General features: G+C 36.2%; 1 protein-coding gene across 6 annotated transcripts in view; it reads right to left on the bottom strand.

The window, feature by feature from the left end:
- COL25A1 (collagen type XXV alpha 1 chain) overlaps positions 1-21,256 on the bottom strand; it is a 514,179-nt gene that overhangs the window by 108,866 nt on the left and 384,057 nt on the right. For all 6 annotated transcript variants that reach the window (XM_063611090.1, XM_063611091.1, XM_055296768.2 and 3 more), the window contains 2 exons: positions 12,831-12,857; positions 10,466-10,510 (listed from right to left, as the gene is read on the bottom strand). In XM_063611090.1, coding sequence (XP_063467160.1) covers positions 10,466-10,510; positions 12,831-12,857 — 72 coding nt within the window. The remainder of the gene's footprint in view (positions 1-10,465; positions 10,511-12,830; positions 12,858-21,256) is intronic.

Below are 21,256 nucleotides of genomic sequence, written 5' to 3'. Positions count from 1 at the left end.
TCCTGGGTGGGGGCCACAGAACCAGTTGGCAGGTCGAGGTGGGGCCATCCAGTTAGAAATGCAAAACCCTGAAAAGACATCTCAAAAGGCCAATGTTAGGTTCACAATAGTGATGTAAGTTGCAAATCTTATGACCTCCAGAATAACGGCTGGTAACATTTAGTACTCCAGCCCCTCTGCTCCTTATTTGGTGGCTGGTGGCCTGTCATTCATTTTACAGGAACAGTTTAGCTTTTGGGAAGGGCTATTATTTAAACAATAACTAAAATCCAAGACTAGTTCAACCTACCCCCAGGAATGGACAAGGACAGTTTAGAGGTTAAAAGCAAGATGGAGTTGGCTAAGTCTGATATCTTTCACTGTCATAATTTCCTTAGTTATAATTTTGCAAAGGCAGTTTCAATCTCTTTGTCCACATTGGTAATGTGAATACTGACTAGCAGAAAAGTAGACAAGTGTATCAGCCAGGAACTTAATACAAATACCCTCTTTTGGGTAATTTGCTGAAATGGGACTTAAACTGTTTAATAACTAAATTTAACCTGGTGACCAAACCTTCCTTATGCTTTTTTAAAAATTACAAATGTCTAAAAATGATAAATAAGAAAACATGATAGTTGTATCGATAATATAACAGCATGAGGTGTTTCAGAAATAAGTCTGCTGGTTAACACTTTTAATTTTAGATTTTCATACTGTTCATGTAGACAGAAATATCTACAATACAATTTGAACAAAGGAAATGTAATGCAGAGAGATAGAAGTTTGGGGGCGGTCACGAAAGATAGCTAAATTGACTTTATTTGGGTGAAATTTACATAAATGAGAGGAATTATTTGCCTTGAGGACACTCACAAAATCTGAAGGTCTAAGCAGGAGTATGCATGGTCACACAGATGTCTTCCCCATTCCACTCCCTGCCTGATAATTTCCTCCTTTCTCTTCCCATCCTCTTTGTCTCTCCAGCCCTAGTTCTCTCTAGGAAGTGCCTTGGGGATTAGACGTGAACACCACAGCCTCCAAGCCCTGTTCATAGCTCCTCGTCAACAGTGCTCCACGGCCACCCATGGGCTTAGGGGTGCATGTGCCAGCAGTATGGTCCACTCTTTCTGAATACAGATCTGGGGAGGGCCCATTACTAACACTGGAAGCTGACTCAAGACAGATGAGGCAGGAACTCTTGGCTTCCAGGTACCTGAGACATGATCTGGAAGTGGGAAGACAGGGCTATGGGCAGGCAAGTCTCCTTGGCCCTATGGACTCCTCATTTGTGAGGAGGGTGATACCACAAGATGGACAAAGGAGGCTTAGAAGAGGGGCACTGCTCGCCCGCATCCAAGAGAAGCACTACCCAGTATCCCCTTTTAAAATAACATGAAAGGTGCAAAAGTGAGCCTAAACCAGCCAGAGAGCATAATGCCACAGAGGGTTCTCTGTTCTGATATAAAAATATTGTCCTCAATGTGTACTCTTATGGGGGAAAAAGATTAAGAATAAAAGCTTACAGGTTAGGAATATGAAATATCAAAATGGATGAAGGGGGTCATATGAAGTGAGTTTCTTAGGGCTGGGAAAAGTCAGATACAGCAGTTTTTCAGCTCCCTTCTGTTACAAGAATCTCTTCTAAATTGGACAATTAGTGTTTATTACAACTTTCCATTGGACTGGGACCATGAGAAAAGAAGTTTCAGCAGTAGTGGCCAATCCTCATCTGACATTCCCCTGGCAAGAGGTTGAGGAGAAGACCTCTCTATCTACGTGTCTCCAGTCAGAAAGGAGCTCAACAGAGTTGTTGGATATTTTGGGAAAGACATTCTTTCACCCTCTGAATGCAGGTGGCGCCAGGAGTGATTGGCAGCCATGTTACAACGGAGAGGAAAGCGGGAACTAGGTTGACAGCAGTAACATGGAGGACGGGCCAAGAGATGAATGAACCTGGGTTCTTAGTGATGAAGTTTAGTTGTCAGAACAAAGCCAAGCTGAAGACTGCATTAGCACTGGACTTTCAAGCTCATGTGACTTAAGGAAATACCTTTCTTTTTTCACCTAGTTCCCTTAAATTTCCATGACTTGTAACATAATGTATCCTTGAAAATATATCCATTTTTAAAGTTTTAAAACCCAGCTAATTCCTTATTTCCTAAAGTATAGTTCTTAAAGATACTGTGTATAGTTTCAATGATAAATTATTCTTTCTCTTGGAAAGAGAATGTGTTTAATTATTAATAGAAATTTTAAATGTTTATGTCCACGTGGAAAAATTCTAAAGGTCAATGAAGAGAATGAGATAATACTTCTTACTGATACTCACTTGGACACCTAAGAGGTTTCTGAATCATAGAGGTATTAATGCCTCCAATTCAAAGAGGAAAACAATCTACCCTTATTTAACAGTCTTTTAATAGATAGTTATATGTATTACTTCCTTTATCTGATTAAACTTAGAGGTAAACATTATAATCCCTATTTGAAAAACGAGGAAACTAAGGCTCAGAGAAGGTAAGCAATTTGTCCAAGGTCATACAAACACTGAGCGGCAAAGCTAGGATTTTCTGAATTTAAAAATCCACACTCTCGACCACTACTATGCAGTGGAAGCATACTGCTTGGCTTTTAAGCTCTATTCTGCCACTAACACCTGGGTGACCTTGGGCTTCTTTTATCCTTTCTGCACCTCAGTTTCCTCATTAAGAAAATGGAGATAATCATAGTGCCTATTTCATAGAATTGCTATGAGGACTAAATGACCTAAGATGCCTATAACATTTAGGATGCTGCTCAGCAGTTAATAAACACTGGATACATTTTAGTAATTATGATACACTGCTTCTATTCTCTGCACTAGGCAGAGAAGACAGAGAAGAGGATCCTGAAAGGAATTAAGTTTCTCGTAAATTAAACCCACTGATGCTGTCTCACAGTTGGATCATGGCTACCCCTTGGCAATGTGGCCTGGTGTCAAATAAATGGAACGGAGTAGATTTCACCTGTTATGGTTTTGACAATAAATTATTACATTGCAGCCTTATTTTTAATACAAATTTCAAAATCAAGAGACCTAATGATACAAAAACAGGGTGTGTGGTTTATATTGATTTAATATTTTAGTGGTCAGAAATTTTAAGGAAAAGCTGTCCATGATGAATACAAAATCCTATAGTGATCAATGATATTAATAATACGGTGTTTTAGGAACAGAATTCTAAGACCAAGGTTATCTGTAGTATAAATTTTAAGTATTGCAACATGGTGATAGCTTCTCTTCTTTTGCCAACTCCTGTTTACACTGGGAACCTCACCGAAAGTCTCCGATTCAGGGAAGTGCTCTTACTCAGCCCTTTGCACCAGGCCAGGGAGCCCTGTGCTTTTCTGTTATAATACTTCACAGTACTCTAATTTAAAAATCTATAGATTTTTCATACAATTGTTCATTTAATCCCCCTACTACCCATTAGCCTAGAAATTCCATGAGGCAGAGACAGCTGTAAACTCAGTGTTCAGTTGGTGCCTCACATTTAGTGAAGGCTAAATAAATATTTGTTGAATGAATGATCGAGGAAATTAACAAGTTAATCAATGGGTACATTTAAGGGAAATTTCTTTAAAAAGCTTTTCCCAATTATGGATACAATTTAATCAGATGTAATATGTCAGTATTTTTGTGATTTCTTCTATAAAATGCAGTGTCTTTTACATTAAAATAGAAAATAGTGGATTTCATGATGCCATAATTCATTAATAAACATTTGCTTCGCTGTTTTTTTTTTGTTTCGCAACAGCAAGTGAGGAGCTTTACTTCCTCAGCTACCCCTTTCTCTCAGCAATCCCAATCCTTCAACTGTTTATTCTTCCTTCTCCCAATATTTTCATTTTCTAGAATAATAACTGGTATCAAACTTTATAGTAACATGCCTAAATAAAGTCGTGAGAAAGTGGTTTTAAAGAAAATCTTACTTATTTTATTTCAAGCCAGCAGGAAAAAACTTCCTTCAACTAACTTTTTGTTTCCCCCTAGAGAAACCCAAAAATAATTACATGAAGAAAAGAAATATCTTGTGTTCTGCTTAACAAGTAAAATTGAGTGAAAAATGTCTTTAAAAGTAGAGTAGGCTTGTATATAAAAATGGCTGAGAATGTAGAAATCATTCTCAGGAATGGATGAAGTGATCTGACTTTATGAAATATCTGTAACAGGAAATGATGGTGCTTCTTTTAGAAGAAAGCATTCATCCTCTTATTGTAGTTACTAGAGGAAAATGGTCATGTACTCTTGGAATTCTAATCTATACAATTATTAAATATGTTAAAAACTGAAAAATTAAAAAATATAATTCTCACTTTTAACACAAAAAAGATTGAATTGTTGTAAGATACTTTCCTTGAACTATTAACTAATCTGGAATCATCAATCTATCACTTAATTTAGTCTCAATATCTTTTCTTAAAGTTTAGCATTAGAAAGTCATACATATATTGCATAATAAATTACTGGGTAAATTCTGCTAAAGGAAAATTTTAAGCTGATTAACTAGAAAACAAAAACAGCCCTACAACATATTGAAAACTTTCAGGAATGTAGGTAGCAATAAATATATAAATAAATAACAAAAAAACTGTGTTTAGTGTTTATAGTAAGTGAATGGGGGATAAAAAATATTGGATTTATTGTATCGTCCACTGCACAGACTTGAATCAATGGCTTAAGCTTTGAAAGTCTGAGAGCTTCAATTTATCTATTCTCTAAATATACTTACAATACAAATGCCATTAAAAATATGCTGTGAAGATTAATGTCAGTGAAGAACTGTGTTACCCATGTATGAGATAAAAAGGAATTTCAAATGTCATAACTATAAACTAATTAAAATTTAATGTTACTTAAAAATCACATAGCTATTTGTGATGGATTCATAGGTGACACACTAATATCAATTTTTAAATTTATGTTATATTTGAAGTTTTATAAATAACAATAAACTCTAGAAAGCACTTAAAATTGCACAAATCAAGATCATCTGATATTTATCTTTTGCTTTGGAAACAATCCCTGTGACTCTGCAGGCCTCAGAAAAATTCTAACTTGCATAGACAAAAAAAATTTCATTTTAATTCTGAAAATCTTCAACATTATTTTTATAGTAATCAGGAGACAAGGATGTGAATTAAGAGGAGCAAAAATGGGACTTTGTCTGGACTCTTCCTGTCTCTAGCTCCTTTTTTTTTTTTTTTTAAGACGGAGTTTTGCTCTTGTTGCCCAGGCTGGAATGCAATGGCGTGATCTTGGCTCACTTGCAACCTCCGCCTCCAGAGTTCTCCTGCCTCAGCATCCCGAGTAGCTGAGATTACAGGCATGCACCACCATGCCCCGCTAATTTTGTATTTTTAGTAGAGATGGGGTTTCTCCATGTTGGTCGGACTGGTCTCGAACTCCCGACCTCAGGTGATCCACCCGTCTCGGCATCCCAAATTGTTGGGATTACAGGCGTGAGACACCACACCCGACCTCCAGCTCCTCTTTCATGGCATTTGCACAGTGTTGGGCACTAATTGCTTTTCAAATAAATTGTCATAGTGATTATTTGTTCTTATGGATGCTAAGAAAGATGAAAATCAGGAAAAAGTAGACAAATGCAGAGTTTTAATAGCACCTTTCAACAGTTCAGATTTTTTAAAAGTGACATATAAGTATATAAACAAAAATTGTAGGCAGCAATCTATTTTGCCAAAAAATTATTCACTTTAAAAACATTGTTCTACCATAAAATTATTTTAAATAGCTCATATTTCTCCAGAGTATTTGAAGTAGGAACTAATTGACCAATATTCAAATATACATCACTTCATGTATGTGTGTGTGTGTGTTTGCGTGCATGCACTCATGCACATGTGTGTAGTGGGGGAAAGAATAAATTACGAAGGACAAATAAAATGTTAATTATATGTTTAAACCAACAAGATCTTCAGGAGAATTATATTATTTTTGTGTTCAATATAATTAGCCAAAGAAGAAATAGATAACATTTTATATTTTTAGGTAGGATTTGCATTAGATCTGCCCTAACTGCTTGGTTGGTGGAAACAAGTCCAAATTATGAAAACATCAGCTTTCAGAATTGGGAACAGAGGATGCCAAAAGCTGGTTGCATTGGAAACAAGACATGGGGATGGGGGAATTTTTGTGTACTCATAGTATCTCTGAGAAACTTACGAGATAAATTGGTACAGCTTCTGCTCTCATTTTACAAATGAAGCCCCTTTGAACGCAGAGAAAAAAAGGGATCCGGCTGGGCACAGTGGCTCACGCTTGTAATCCCAGCACTTTGGGAGGCTGAGGCGGGTGGATCACGAGGTCAGGAGATCGAGACTACGGTGAAACCCCGTCTCTACTAAAAAGTACAAAAAATTAGCCGGGCATGGTGGCGGGCGCCTGTAGTCCCAGCTACTCGGAGAGGCTGAGGCAGGAGAATGGCATGAACCCGGGAGGCGGAGCTTGCAGTGAGCCGAGATTGCGCCACTGCACTCCAGCCTGGGCGACAGAGCGAGACTCCGTCTCAAAAAAAAAAAAAAAAAAAGAAAAAAGGGATCCTTCAAAGGCTACACAAGAGGTGAAAGAGCACAGAGTGTTCTGATGCCAGGACAGGGCTCCTACATCAGCCTACTGGTGACTGTGCTTTCATAATAATGTGAAACATGTGTTTCTCTTTCTTATATCTATAGCAGTGACATTCCAACTACCCAATCCTTGAGAGCTGGGCCCTTAGTCCTTAGGGTCAGGGAGACAGCCAGGGGGTAGAGAACACATTCTACCTCTATGTGTAATTCTGCATATTCATTTTCTCTCTATGAGGAATTCAACTGGCTTTTCCTCCCTGCTTGAATGTAAGTCTAAGGCTCATTTGCTGAACCTTTTTTTTTTTTTTGCGACAGGGTCTCACTATGTTGCCCACACTGGAGTGCACTGGCATGATCATGGCTCACTGTAACTTTGAACTCCTGGGCTCAAGCGATCCTCCCACCTTGGCCTCCCAAAAGTGTTGGGATTACAAGCATGAGCCACTGTGCCCAGCCTGCTGAAATTCTTAAGGCATGAGAATACTACTAGAGATACTTGACAATATTCATTGGGCATCTATTACATAATATTCACTTTAGATATATTGTCTAATTAATACTACAAGGTCTGTCTCTATATTGTACACTGGAACCTTAGAAAGGTTAAGTCATTGGCCCAAATGAGGACATAGAGCATTCTCTCTCAGATGCAGAGACCACGCAGTTTTCTCTGTATCACACTGCCTCCTACTTTTCACAGAAGGATGTTCTGTAGCCCTTCATGGGTTGTGATGCCAGAAGGGGCAAGATTGGAGTCTAATGCCATGCCACTGCATAAGCAGTCCTTTCTAATACAATCAGAGGAACTGAAAGACCATTACAAAAATAAATATTCAGATTAGCAATCAAAGTGATCAAAATGTAAAAGACGATGTGTAGGAAAAACGTCACACCAAGTTTATGTGCTAAGGCCATCACCTATTTTGCCAACCTGAATGCATGGACAATGTTCTATGGGAAACAAAGCATTTTTGTCTTCTTTTTCTCTTTCTCTCTCTCTTTTTTTTTTAAATAGAGACAGGGTTTCACCATGTTGCCCAGGTTGGTCTCTAGCTCCTGAGCTTAGGCAATCCTCCTGCCTTAGCCTCTAAAAATGCTGGGATTATTGGCATGGGCCACCTTGCCTGGCCAGCGTTTTCTTAAAATGGTATACTTTTCTTTCTTTTTTTCAAACATAAGAAAAGAATTTTTTATTCCCTAGTTTTTATTTGCCATATTTCTTACTTTTTTCTTTTTAAGAGATAGGATCTCACTATGGTGCCCAAGCTGGACTCCAGCAATCCTTCTGCCTGAGCGCCGCCCCGCCCAAGTAGCTGGATATTACTTGCCATATTTCTGATGGCTTAGAAATTATATCCTCCCCTAACCACTGTCTGAAAACTTTTCTAAGTATCAAAAGTAATCTTTTGGAAAAAGCAAAATTGTAATGGAGAACAAAATGTTTTCTCAAGACAATTTAAGGATATTGAGGTGCTCTTACTAAAACAAAATTATTATGTCATTGTAATCTCCTTTCTTAGAAAAACAAATTCTAGAGTTCAAGACTCCAGAAAAACAAAGTCTAGAGTTCAAGAAATTTGTACCCTAAAACTTAAAGTATAATAATAATAAAAATAATAAAATAAAATAAAAAAACAAATTCTAGAGTTCATTTCATATGCTCTAAGTATGTAAAATTATTACTCTATTGACAACTTTGTTTTTACTCTCTAAGTGACCTGCTGTTTCAGTGAAGGAGACTTGTGTTTTTTACACTTTCTTTTCCTAAAAATGATATAGCAAGTATTACAAATGTTAAGTAATTACTAGACCTAACAGAAGTTCCATACCATACACAAAGCTTTAGGTTCAATTCTCTGAAGGAGGGAAAAAAATTTAAATTACATTTTGCTGATACCTTCATAAAAGTGTGAAATCATTTCATTTCCCTGGGTTTTATAGAAAACACTTTTAAAATGCCACAAGGATGTATAACAAGACATAAAACTGCAAATATTAACTGTCTATTTCCTTGAAATATAATTTAAATTTGGTGACTAGGACAAGGAAATGTCACATTCCTTTCTCTTGCTAAGGAAATTGCATATTTCCTTTGCAAAAATAAAGAATATGCAGTCTTCAAAAGAGAATATGTGACAGTTTTAAAGTTGTTTTGTTTCATGTTAAAAGTTCCTATAAATTTTCATGATTGTGTCAAAGTTCAAAAATGAAAGGAAACAAAGAAGAAAAAGGAAAACATTATTAACCTTAGGCATACAAGTTTTGTTTTTCGCCAATGTCAAAAACAACATATATGCCATATCTGTATTTTGTTCTTTCTAAATGTTATCTTAAGTTATATAATTTTCAAATCCATCTGAGAATGAATACAGTTTTAAATTTTTGCTTAGGTTTCCCTCCATGATCTGTAATATTCCAAACAGAATATTCTAAATATTCTAAATCTTCTGTCTTTGCCAGGATTTGTGAAGCAAATGGATATGCATTTTACTAAGTGGAAAATGTAGCTGTGACATGGGCGGTTAACTACTGGTGAGTGTGTGGTGTTTGGTTTATGGACTAAAAGACACCATAAGCCTTGGCTGAGAACATTAATTTCATGTGGGAATTGAGTACTTCTAGGAACAGAGAGCCTCTTAAAAACATAGATTAACGGAATTGTCGGAATTTCACTTAACTGAAGTGAAGGAAAAGTTTAATGGTAATATCAAATACTGTCTAAGGGCCTTACATCTATTTACTCCCTTAACTCTCATTGACTCTACTAGGTAGGCACTGTCATTGACTCCCTTTACAGATGAGAAACTGAGGCCAGAGAATTCCAAGGACTTTGCCAAAATTCACACAGCCTCTGAGGGGAAGACTCATGCTCTTAGCAACTTACCAGGTTTAACATTGTGGTTGTTTATGTCTTATTGATAGGAAGAAAAGATGGACTCGATGGAAAAGGTCACAAGGAGTATTTATTGCATCTGAAAGGGTTGAGTTCCATATGATTTCAGAATTTGGTCCAGGGTGCATGGATTTAAAATACTCTGAGAAGGCAAGATAATGGGTCACAGGGTATAAAAGGGCCAGGCCAAGAACTCTGGGGAAGACAGGAAAGTCCCTCGCTCAGCTTCCTGGCTCCTGACGGACTGGCTCAGCAATGGGCTTTGTCAGCTGCCACAGTGGCTTTCCTGGTTTCTGTGAAGGTTCCAGACTGAAGAGCCAGTCAGGGATGTTGAGGAGCTATGCTTTGTTCAACTAGTAAGTATGTTGCAGGAGTAAATATACACAACACATAGATATGTGTATGTAGAGTGTGTTGTTTCTTTCACTTTACTTTTTCCCCTCATTATTAACAGTACAATAAAAGTGTATGTAATACCAAAGCAGGACAAATCTATTTAACTTCTACCTTTGCTTAACAGTGAAAAGAGCTACCTTCTGGATTCAGAAAGTTTGACTAGTTCCTCCTATGAGAATAACTTTTGTTAGCCAATTATTAATACATATTAGTTTTACCATGACCAGAATAAACTAAAGTACATTTTGTTTATCACAGTCAATGTTAAACATAAATTTTTCCAATTCCATATTTATGAGAAAGATATAGTTGTATCACATACATAATTTATTGAAAAGTAACACATCCAAAATACTTGAAATGGAAAATTTTCAAAGAATTCCTATTTAATGCATCTTTAAAAATTAAACTAATTTGGTAATTTGTAGCACAATTTTCCTGTATTTCAAAACGTAGTGTTTTTATAAGCATATAAGCTTATTACTAACATTATGGACTAGAATAATTTTGTGATTTCAATGCTCAGCAAATTGTTTTTAAAATACAATATTCTATAGAACTCACCTTTTGCCCATTCATCCCTGGAATTCCAGGTGCTCCAATAGAACCCTAAAGAGACACATGATTAAATTCAGTTGATATCATACACACAATATTTCAGTTCTAAATTGATATTGTATTAGTTATGTAAGCCTTGCTAAAACATTTCTAGGAAGTTTTATTTTTCAGACCTTATCCATGTGTTCAAATATATAATGTAAGCAGATTCCTCAAGCTTCCCCAGAAACTACAGGGTTAAAATTAAACCTTGCTTCTAAGTATCCACTTAACTTTAATATGTTTTAAAGAAATTTACATGATAAATTAATCATACCTATCAGAGGGCCACATGGCTCTAAATTTTCATGTTTTTAAGAATAAATAGGCTTAGTTCCATCCGGAAAAAAGCCTACCAGTAGCAGTAACACTTGGATTTCATGAGTTAAAATACCATAAAACAAAGGTAATTAAAATCACAACCATTTGTTCCCCAGTTAAATAAGGGGCCCATGTCGTAAACTCAAATTTGTTGTATTTTAAGCATTTTCCTCCCAGACTTTCAAGGAGTAAGTTTAAGCCACATGAATGTGAATATGTCTTCCACAGTGACTCAAAAAGGTGTAAAAAATGTTATACACTGACCAGGAACAACACAACTTCTATACAAAAAATGTTAAGGTGTGTGTGTGAGCACGTGTGGCTGTGTGTGTGCACATGCATAGTGGCATGAGTATGAATGATTGGACATAGATGGGTGAGCTGGAGAATAAGAAAGCTAATTATTACCTGAGAAAATCTATGACATTTAACTGGATACAGAAACATTAGCAAATATTTTCAAACAGTGATGTCATTTCCCTCCATTACACCTTCCATTTAGGCTCTGGAGAAACCATTTTAAATACAATGTGCTTATTCTTTGTCTAAAACTGGAAAACAGATTTTTCTGATATTACATTTCTTTAATAATAATGGGGAAAAGATTTTTTTAAATAGTAATTATAGACCAAAAACTCCCCTAAAAAATAGTCTACTAAAAAAACAGTAATTATAATCAAAACAAATTGAGATGGCAAGTTCCTTAGTGCGTTCAATGATTATATTTAATGGGTCATTAAAGGACTTCCCGAAGCCTGAAGCAGTAATTTTATCCTGGTCGTATGTGGATTAGAGTAGCTTTACAATTTCACACTATGCTTAATGGAGACATTATTGTGAAGGACAAAGTGTTCCTATGCACAAGTTGTCTCGCAACCCATGGACTTTTACTTGGTTTGTAGGATTATGTTTCAACAGATGCCACATGCCCAGTGCTTGGGGGATAAAAAGTCTCTATCTTTGATGGATTCCAAAGATAAAGAATAATCACTTTTCCACCTGTTATAATACAATTGTTTTCTTTAGTTTTCCACGGGTTAAATATCCCCCTCCCGGCTTGAGGGGTGTAAGGATGGGGGAATGAGGACTTAGTGATATTTTGTTGGCAAAATGCCATCTATTTGCTATTAATATATTTACTGCTATAGGATAAGTATAATTTTGGAAACCCTAGATCTTCTCCATCAGAATTTGAAAAAAAAAATTTTTTTTTGAGACCAAGTTTTGCTCTGTCTCACCCAGGCTGGAGTGCAGTGGCACAATCTCGGCTCACTGCAGCCTCTGCCTCCCAGGTTCAAGCGATTCTCCTGTCTCAGCCTCTTGAGTAGCTGGGACTACAGGCGTGTGCCACCACACCCAGCTGTTTTTGTATTTTTAGTACAGACGGGGTTTCACCATGTTGGTCAGGCTGGTCTCTAACTCTTGACCTCAGGTGATCCAACCACCTCAGCCTCTCAAAGTGCTGGGATTATAGGCATGAGCCACTGTGCCTGGCCTCTCCATCAGAATTTAATGGTCAATTCTGATGATTGTCGATAACAATGAAATGACAATCAGGAAGTCACTTTTCAGGTTACCTCAGCAAAGAAGGACACCAGTAGGCTACTTGAATATAGTGAACCCAGCAATATCCTTTTTTTCGGCTCAGTTCTCTGGCCATTTGGCAATCATATAATTGAGGAAGGCCATGCATTTATTTTGCAATATCAAATTATCTCCCACATTTTAAATTTTGTCATGTTTTACCAGTATGTGAATTAAAATTCAATAATGTACAAGTTCAGCAGACAACTTAAAAAGAGTCTGCTCTGGATTTATTGAATTTTTTATAATGGAGTCAATTAGAAATCTAATGCTCACATTATGTGACTGTATTTTTAGAAAGCAGAATACACGAACCAGACTAACTGCTTCAGCATGGCTTACAGTAGCTAATTTCATTCACCTTTCCTGCTTGCCATTAGGTCATGAGAGCATAATTACTTTCACAGTATTGTTGTTTATACTCTACCTTTTGTCCCGGAGGCCCTAGAGGACCCTAAAAAAGAAAAACAATTCAATTAACATAATATTGTAGCCATTTAAGCTTAGATGACCAATTTAAACTGTCCTATTCTCTAAGATTCTCTTTGCTGTACTGAAATATGTTGACATTTCATATATCAGGAAAAAAAAAGAAAAGAAAAATTTCAGTTTGAAGTTCCAAATGGATCTTTTCTTCTAATTTTCTTCTGAAAAACACTAAGCATATGCAGCAGGATTCTGATTTCTCCTCTCTATTAAAAAAATAATCTTTGCCATTCCAGCACATATTGTTTTTTTAAAAAAATACCTATAAATGTATCACATCAATCTCATTTAGAAGGCTGAAGATATAGTCCCTAGAAGCAGTTAAAATGCAATGTAGTTTCTCAGCAAATGGACACATTAGATGACTTCTGCACCTGCAAATCTTCAGTAAGCAGATTTGCAAAGGAAATAATTGAATAGCATTACAAAGAAACATGTTTTTTTTTTTCTGTTCTCCCTCTTAGGAAATATGGTCAACTAACCTGCACCAAAACTTGTTTACAAACTAGGGGAGGCCAGTGTCAACTGTGATACTGAGTATATACTAGAAAAGGGAACAAAAGATGCTGTCAGTTGTTTCTTAGACTAAGATACTGGGTGGAGGAGATTTAGTGAGATGAATGAGAATATTTATACAGCATAGAAATGCAGCAGTTTTGAGATTTAGCAGTTTTTCAACCACAAAGTCAGTGTTGGGATTCTCTTGGCTTTATTTAGAGCAAGGCATGGCTTTGAGACAGTGGAAAATAACTCAAAGAGATATAGCTATATTTCTATTTGTATCTATTTTTAAATATAACTATTAAGCATTTTCTTCTAGTTCTTTCAAAAATATTTTTTTAGTATGTTTTAGCAAAGTTATAGACACTCATCATTTCATGTTAAAAGCTCTTTATTCCATGACATTTAACTAATGACCAGCTTATTTTCAGTGTGTGACATTTCAGTGAATCAGCATGTTGCATTCTCACTCTGTAACACTAAATAAAACACTAGGGTGGTTGTCAGAAAAAGACCTGCTCATGCATCCTTTTTATTAAAAATATATAATGTTTAGGAACATTCAGAGAATCTGTTCCCCATGTTATTTTGCAATCCTCACAGGAAGACTAACAATTTCCTCATATAATCAGCTTTAGGTTATTGAAAGTACACTGTGCAATACTGCCTTTATATATTTCTATTTAATTTACTCAACCAACTGTTTAATGAGCTTGTCATTTGGTTTACCTGTGTGGTCAGACATTCTCCCTACTTATCTCACTCCCTTTATTTAAAATTCTCTGTTTTAGATTTTGCAGAGAAAATAGAGACTATCAGGTGTAAATTCCCTCGACATCTTGTCTCTCATCAAACCAAACGTATGTGTACCTTTTTCCTGTATCAGAGGAAGAAGAGCCCCTCCTCCTATACAAGGCAAATTCATCCGGTATACTCTGGAATCCATCCTTGTCTCTGTCCTCAGGGATCTTTTGCAATCAGTTACCCCTGCATCTGTATCAGAGGCTCCACTTCTTAACTTGTTCTTCCCCTTAGCATATAAACATATTTAATCATTTCCTCACTTGGGTAAATTGTTTGGGAAGTGAATGTTCATGCTAAGTAAGGGCAGAATTTGGAGGCTGTGGTGATAGGAGATCTGAGAATGAAGAAAGGACTTGGGTTTTATCATTTTCTCCAGTGTCTCTAGAGTACTTTACTTCTTAAAATGTGGATGTTAGAAAGGAAATCATAGAACAAGGAGTACATTAATTCAGTATTTAGACTGAGAATGTGTATGTTCAATTCACAAAGGCTTGTTTCCCACTGCAAACCTAACTGCCACTTGAAAAAAATGTTGTTCACTAAAATTGTCTATTTCACCACATTGATATATAACCCTGGAGGGAATATTTCAAACGAAAATAACAGTGGATTCTACATCAATATTTTAATTAGAGAATAACATATCTGATATTTTCTAATTTGGTCTGCTGCATAATCACATAAAATCAGAGATTTAGAATGACTAATCACAACTCTGAAATTCATAACATTAAATAAGTTGTATATTTTAACACAATATTTAATGAAAATCTAAGGATAGCTACAAAGACAGTATTTTCCCTTACTGTTAGGAAACTACTGCTACTTCTGGTAACTTCTAAAAATAAAAGCAGTTTTTAAGATTTAACATTAATTTTGAATTGGGAATACATGTCTTATAGAATTTTCATAACTATGCTGCCAAGAATATATTCACAGTTACCAGAAATGTGCATGTACTTCTTTGATCTCTCTGGCAGGAAAAATGGTAGGGATCTAACAAGAGTATCATCCATTACTGGGGGAGGGATACCTGGGATTAAGGCAGAATAAAATATAGGACACTTAAGTACAGACAGACACACACACAGACACACACACAGACATGTGTACGCATGCATGCACACATCCAGAAATACCAGTTATTTAACTGAGCAAGATTTTACATATATGCATTTGTTTTGAGTATCCTTAGATTAATAATACCATTATATATCTATAACACTGTGGTAATTAAAGTTAAGCTTACAGATCAAAGTTTCCCTACTCAAAAATTGATTTTAAAATTAGGGTATGTTGCTACCAGTTGGTTAAGATGATTACATTTGATTAGTCTTGCGGTTTCTGGTACAAATGTAAGTTTATAAAGTAATGGGCAAATACCATAGAAACATTCATTAATTTATCAAATCTTTTTTTGTTTTCTCTTTTGAGACAGGGTCTCACTCTGTTGCCTAGGCTGGAGTGCAGTGGCATGATCATAGCTCACTGCAGCTTCAAACTCCTGGGCTCAAGAAATCCTCCTGCCTCAGCCTCCCAAGTAGCTGGGACTGCAAGCACATGTCACCATGCCTGGCTAAGTTTTTAATGTTTTATAGAGACAGGGTTTTGCTATATTGCCCAGGCTTGTCTCAAACTCCTGGCCTCAAACGATCCTCTCACCTTGGCATCCCAAAGTGTTGGGATTACAAGTGTTAGCTACTACTCTTAGCCTATCTAATCTTCCTTACACTTGTTTATATTTTCATCCTGCACAACAACTTGGATGAATAATGCCATAAATTCATTATTCACTAGTCAAACAAATGCTGATTATTCCCAAAATTAAAGTCAATTGTTCTAGTGATTCAAGATTTCTAAAACAATTCCATTATTGTTATCCTCATGATTTAGTAAGTTTGGATCAAGTAGATTTCCAACCTAGAGTCATAATCTTTTTGGTTCGTCTTTATTAATTGATGAAGTGGTCCTTCCTTATTTATATTTGCATATACTTTGTATATAACCGGTTAAGATGAAAAAATCTAGTTTTATTTTTTCAAAATAATTTCTTTGCATATATCTCAAGATTAAAAACTGTAACATACAGAATCTCAACATATTAAGCTATATTTCTTTAAACTCCAGAAACGTCAACTATAATTAGAACCTTAAAATACACTAATTTAAATATAGGTCCTGGGTGATATAAATTGTAAAAACTTTTAATTGAAGAATTCTGCATCATGAATATAACTTTATCAAAAAGATAAAAACTCAAAGAGTCACTGAAAAATTCTAAGCATGGAGTAACATCACTAATCTGCATATAAATTTATACCAGTTTTAATAATCTTTCAGAAAACACCATGGAAAGTTATGCAAAATAAAGTTCAGATAAAAACTTGTAAACACAGTAAGAAATTATATAGTATACTTGATATTCTTTCCAATTTTTCCTCTCCCCACTAGACTCCATATCTAAAGATTTATGTACAATATTCAGCATATGGTGAGAAAGTAAGTTACAGAAACATGATAGACCCCATGTTGGTGACTGTCTTTATCAAAAGCATGTTACTCGGGCCTCAGAGTAAAGTGTCACTCCTCCTACTGCAGTTCATCAGATACTTAAGAATATCTCTGTGGTCCAGCCTTCTTCTCCAGTCACATTGCTACATTCCTGTTAAACCCATTTCTCCCTCCCTTAGCTAACGTAACGTTCAGCTAACGACCACCCTACTTTGGGTCTCCTCCAATCCTTTCTGCACACTGCTGCCTGCGTGAGCTTCCCTTAATGGCTTCATACCTTTCCCATACTTAAATATCTTTCAATGGCTTTTCATAGCCTTGTAGAAGAGTCTGAGCTTTGGCAGTAGTTGCAGTTTTCTGCATAAGCCAGGCTTCCACATTTCTACACCTCTGTCTGTTCCTATAAGGGGCTTTCTTCTCCCCAGTCCTCTCCTGCATCCATTCCAAATATCAGAGCTCAGTGCCCCCACCTTTGGGGTTAGGTGCCCTTCTTTTGTTCTCCAAAGCACCCTATGATGTTTTCACAGAATTTTCCAACAATAATCATAATTGTCTGGTTACTTCTTTATTCACTCTAAATTGCCTTTATCATGCACAGTAGCTGGCACATAGTGATTGCTCAGTGGATCATTTTGAGGTTAATTCATTTATTCACTCACATAATAGTTTTTAAGAGCCCACTGAGTTCTATTTTGTCTACCACTCAGTGAGCACTCAAAACAAAATAAGATAAAAATGCACACCCCTAGACTTCATATACTAGTGAATGTAGTAAGACAGTAAACACATAAAATATAAAATTGTGTCAGGTGGTAACTGCTAAAGCAAAGAGGGGGATATGGATTGTGAGAAGTTGATGGAATAGTTTAAATTGTGTGTGTGGTGGGGGCGGGGTGGTCATTTAGTGAAGCTCTCAGTGATAAAGAGGTCAGGCAAAGAGACATGCATATAGAAGGGGGAAGAATATTCCAGGCAAGGGAAGAGCAAATGCAAAGACCAAGAGTTGGGCACATGCTAAGTGTGTTCAAAGAACACCAAGGAGGCTATCAGTGAGTAGTAGGAGATGGGGATGCGAACAGGGAAGAACAATTGTGTGTGTATGGCCTTGCAGGTGCTTGTAAGCACAATGATGTTTACTTTGAGTATGATAAAATTTACAGAAATGAATAAATGGATACATAAAGCAAATCAGGTTTTTTTTTTTCTTAAACTTTAAACAATAGTGTCTCAAGACAGAAATGGCAGGATTTTTCACCCTTTTGTTCACCTGACTCGTTTTAACATTGCTGGCCTATTCTAATAGCCTCAAGATTAGCTCTAATTGCAAGTGTGAGTGGAGGAATTTAGGTCATGACTTCCATATGAATACAGCAAGGCCAAAATCATCCAAATTACATGGTATCATTAACAATGAGTATTGTGTATGTGTATGTAGGCCTAAGGTCTCTAACGCACTTCAGAAAACAATTATGCAAACAGTAGATAGAATTGTCAACCCAAGTAAATCTTCAAAGTAGGCTGTTAAGAAAAGAATGACTCTGTGACCATTATGCGTTGGCTGTACTTTCCAGTTTGTGAACAAAAAAATAGCACAAAAAGATACATCATGGGATGGAAAAAAATTAATGAATTTTTCTGACACTACTGATGTTAGCACAAATTTGATTGAGGTATTAATTACTTAAACAGGATGCTGAGTTCCTAAATGATGTGCCTTAGGATGCCTCTTGGGACATGTTTTAAGGCAAGTTCTGGTTGTCTGCTATTAGGAAATGATGTAGGGGGCGGACACAGTTCCTGTTCTGTCCCTGATGACTAACAGTAAAATTTGAAGCTCTGAGAGCTGCTGGTCATTTCTGGACACAAGAATACACAACTGGCTTCTGTAATAAAAAACACAGGGAACAAAAAAGAGGTGGTCCCTCTGTGAAGGGGAGGATAAAAGCCCAAAACTATTAAGCCATTTAAAATTATTTCCTTTTTAAGAATTTTTCCACGATTTAATAAAAGTTAGGCAAAATGAAGAAAATACTTTTAAAAGTCTAGTTGCAAAGAGAAGAATGATAACACGTATAATCTAACTTATGGAGTCATAAAACTTTAGTACCAGACTTTCTCAAGGGTTTGGTACAACAGACTTTAATTACAATTTTTTGAAAGATATTAACCTGGTGAAATGCATCATGAGATCACAAAATACATAAACTTGGTTTATAAAGAGTAAGAGGAAATTTATCTTACTTAAGAAAGAATCATTTAAGATGCATGTATATAAAATGCCATGTTCTGCTTGGATGTTTGATGTGGGAAGGTTAAGAAACATAAACTCTAGCCACTATTATATGTATGTCTGGAGTGTAATTCAAGTGATGTTTTACAAGATTTGGATTTCATAGCTTAAGTGTGTGGAAATGCCAACTAGAAACTATTGGGAAATGTTTAGAATATAAGAGAGTGCACTGCAATGTTTTCAATGTAAAAGCCGGTGATTTAGTTGAAGTGGGTATGAAGGAACACAGTATAAACAAGAGCAGAGCAAGACTGTGCTGAGAAGGGAGAGCCTCATCTCTTGTTTCAGGTCTTTCATGGATCCTGTCTTCAGTCACACTTCATCATTTATATTTTCCCAAGAAGTCCATATCCTTCTCCGATCAGTCTTCATGTGAAGTTCTTAATCATTCTTCAAGGCCCAGCGGTCATAACTCACTTCCTTTGTGAGCCTTCTCCAGCGCACCCAGACAAAGCTTGTTTTTTTCCTTTGTGTTTCTTTAGCACATTTCAACTGGCTATATTTTAACATATTTACCTATTTTAAAAATCCACTTGACTAAAAATCCACTTCCTCAGGCCATATATTTCACATCGTCAGCACCTAGATTAGTGCCTAACACATAAATAATTATTGACTAAAGGGAAACAATGAATGAATGAATTTAAAAATTATTAAATTCTGTTGAGTGGCTTTCCACCATTATTTCAACACTCATATTATCATACCTCTATCACTGGAAAGAGTTCCCAGTTTTGAGGCAGTTGTTCTGTTTAAGTATCTGAGATTTTTGTTTCAGTAATATCACCCCATAATTTCTATTATTTGAAAAAAGTCCTCTACAACCCAGAGCCTGTTAGGAAGATGGCATGTCATTATATTTACTCAGGAGCATTTGATGAAAAAAAGTTCTACATGCAGTAATTATTTTTTAAAAGAGTAAATTCTTTTTGACTTCTCCATCTCATGTGCTGAATTTTTGAGGAAAATATTAAACCAGGATGATTCATTTAATGGTGTTTCTCAAAATCATGAGGCTATGACCTCTTTAAGGGAGGTCTCTTAAAGCCCAGGAAATTAAAGAAGTAATACATTTTTCTCACCACTTGACAAAACCAGAACCCAAGACTAAATATTGAGCATTATATACCATAGATTAAAGATAAATCTAGGTATATAAAAATCTATTTTTGATCAGATTCCAAAACTGAGACTCGATATTACCTCTTGCCAGATATCCACACTAAAATTAGCTCACTCCATCCTTTCGAAATATTTAATAAACTGCTTCTTATTGTTAAACCCAAAATGGAAATGATCTGAAAAGAAAGAAAAATTAACAGGCTTCTTTGTCCTCTGTGATTAAACATACTTCCCTCAAGTACTATAAAGGAAACAAATTTATGGTTCACAAAGGCCTATCACCTTACAGTATAGTCAGTAAAAAATATTTCCATTGAGCAGTGTAAGTGCTTTTCCTATTTTAAATCAACAATGCTGAGAAACACTGGCTGCTAGAATTTAAATAAGTCATGATCCACAGAAAAAGTTCTTAAATTTAAGATTATAATATATAGTCATATCCTATTCAGATCTGTTTTCTACCTAGATGGACCTGCACTGTCTATTAATAACAGAACTTTCTTTAATGATAGAAACATTCTATACTGGTCAATCCAATAGGATAGCCACCAATCACATATGGCTACTGAGCACTTGAAATGTGGCCAGTACAATATTTAGACACTGAATTTTTAATTTTATTTATTTATTTATTTCTACAGGGACTCACTTTATCACCCAGGCTGGAGTGCAGTGGCGTGATCTCGACTTGCTACAACCTCTGCCTCCACCTTCCAGCCTCAAGCGATCCTCCTGTCTCAGCCCCACAAGTAGCTGGGACTACAGGCATGAGCCACCAAGCCTAATTTTTGTTTTTGTTTGTTTGTTTTGTAGAAATGGGTTTTCACCATGTTGCCCAGGATGGTCTCAAACTCCTGAGCTCAAGTGATCCACCCGCTTGGGCCTCTCAAAGTGCTAGAATTACAGGCATGAGCCACAGAGCCTGGCCAACCTTAAATTTAAAGAGCCATAGGTAGCTAGTGGTGACTGCATTGAACAGTGCAGATCTAGACAATAGAACACCAAGACTGCAATCAGGTGAACTGGATTCTAGCCTGGTTCTGCCATTAACTATTTTGTAACCTTGGCTGTTTCTTTTTCACTCTGATGCTGTTCTGTGAAATGCTAAGCTAAATGATTTCTAAGATTTCTTCTAAACC

Source organism: Symphalangus syndactylus, chromosome 10 (genome assembly GCF_028878055.3).
Source record: "Symphalangus syndactylus isolate Jambi chromosome 10, NHGRI_mSymSyn1-v2.1_pri, whole genome shotgun sequence".
Taxonomy (NCBI): domain Eukaryota; kingdom Metazoa; phylum Chordata; class Mammalia; order Primates; family Hylobatidae; genus Symphalangus; species Symphalangus syndactylus.
Note: the sequence above shows the minus strand (reverse complement) of the source record. Positions and strands in the feature narration are given on the sequence as shown.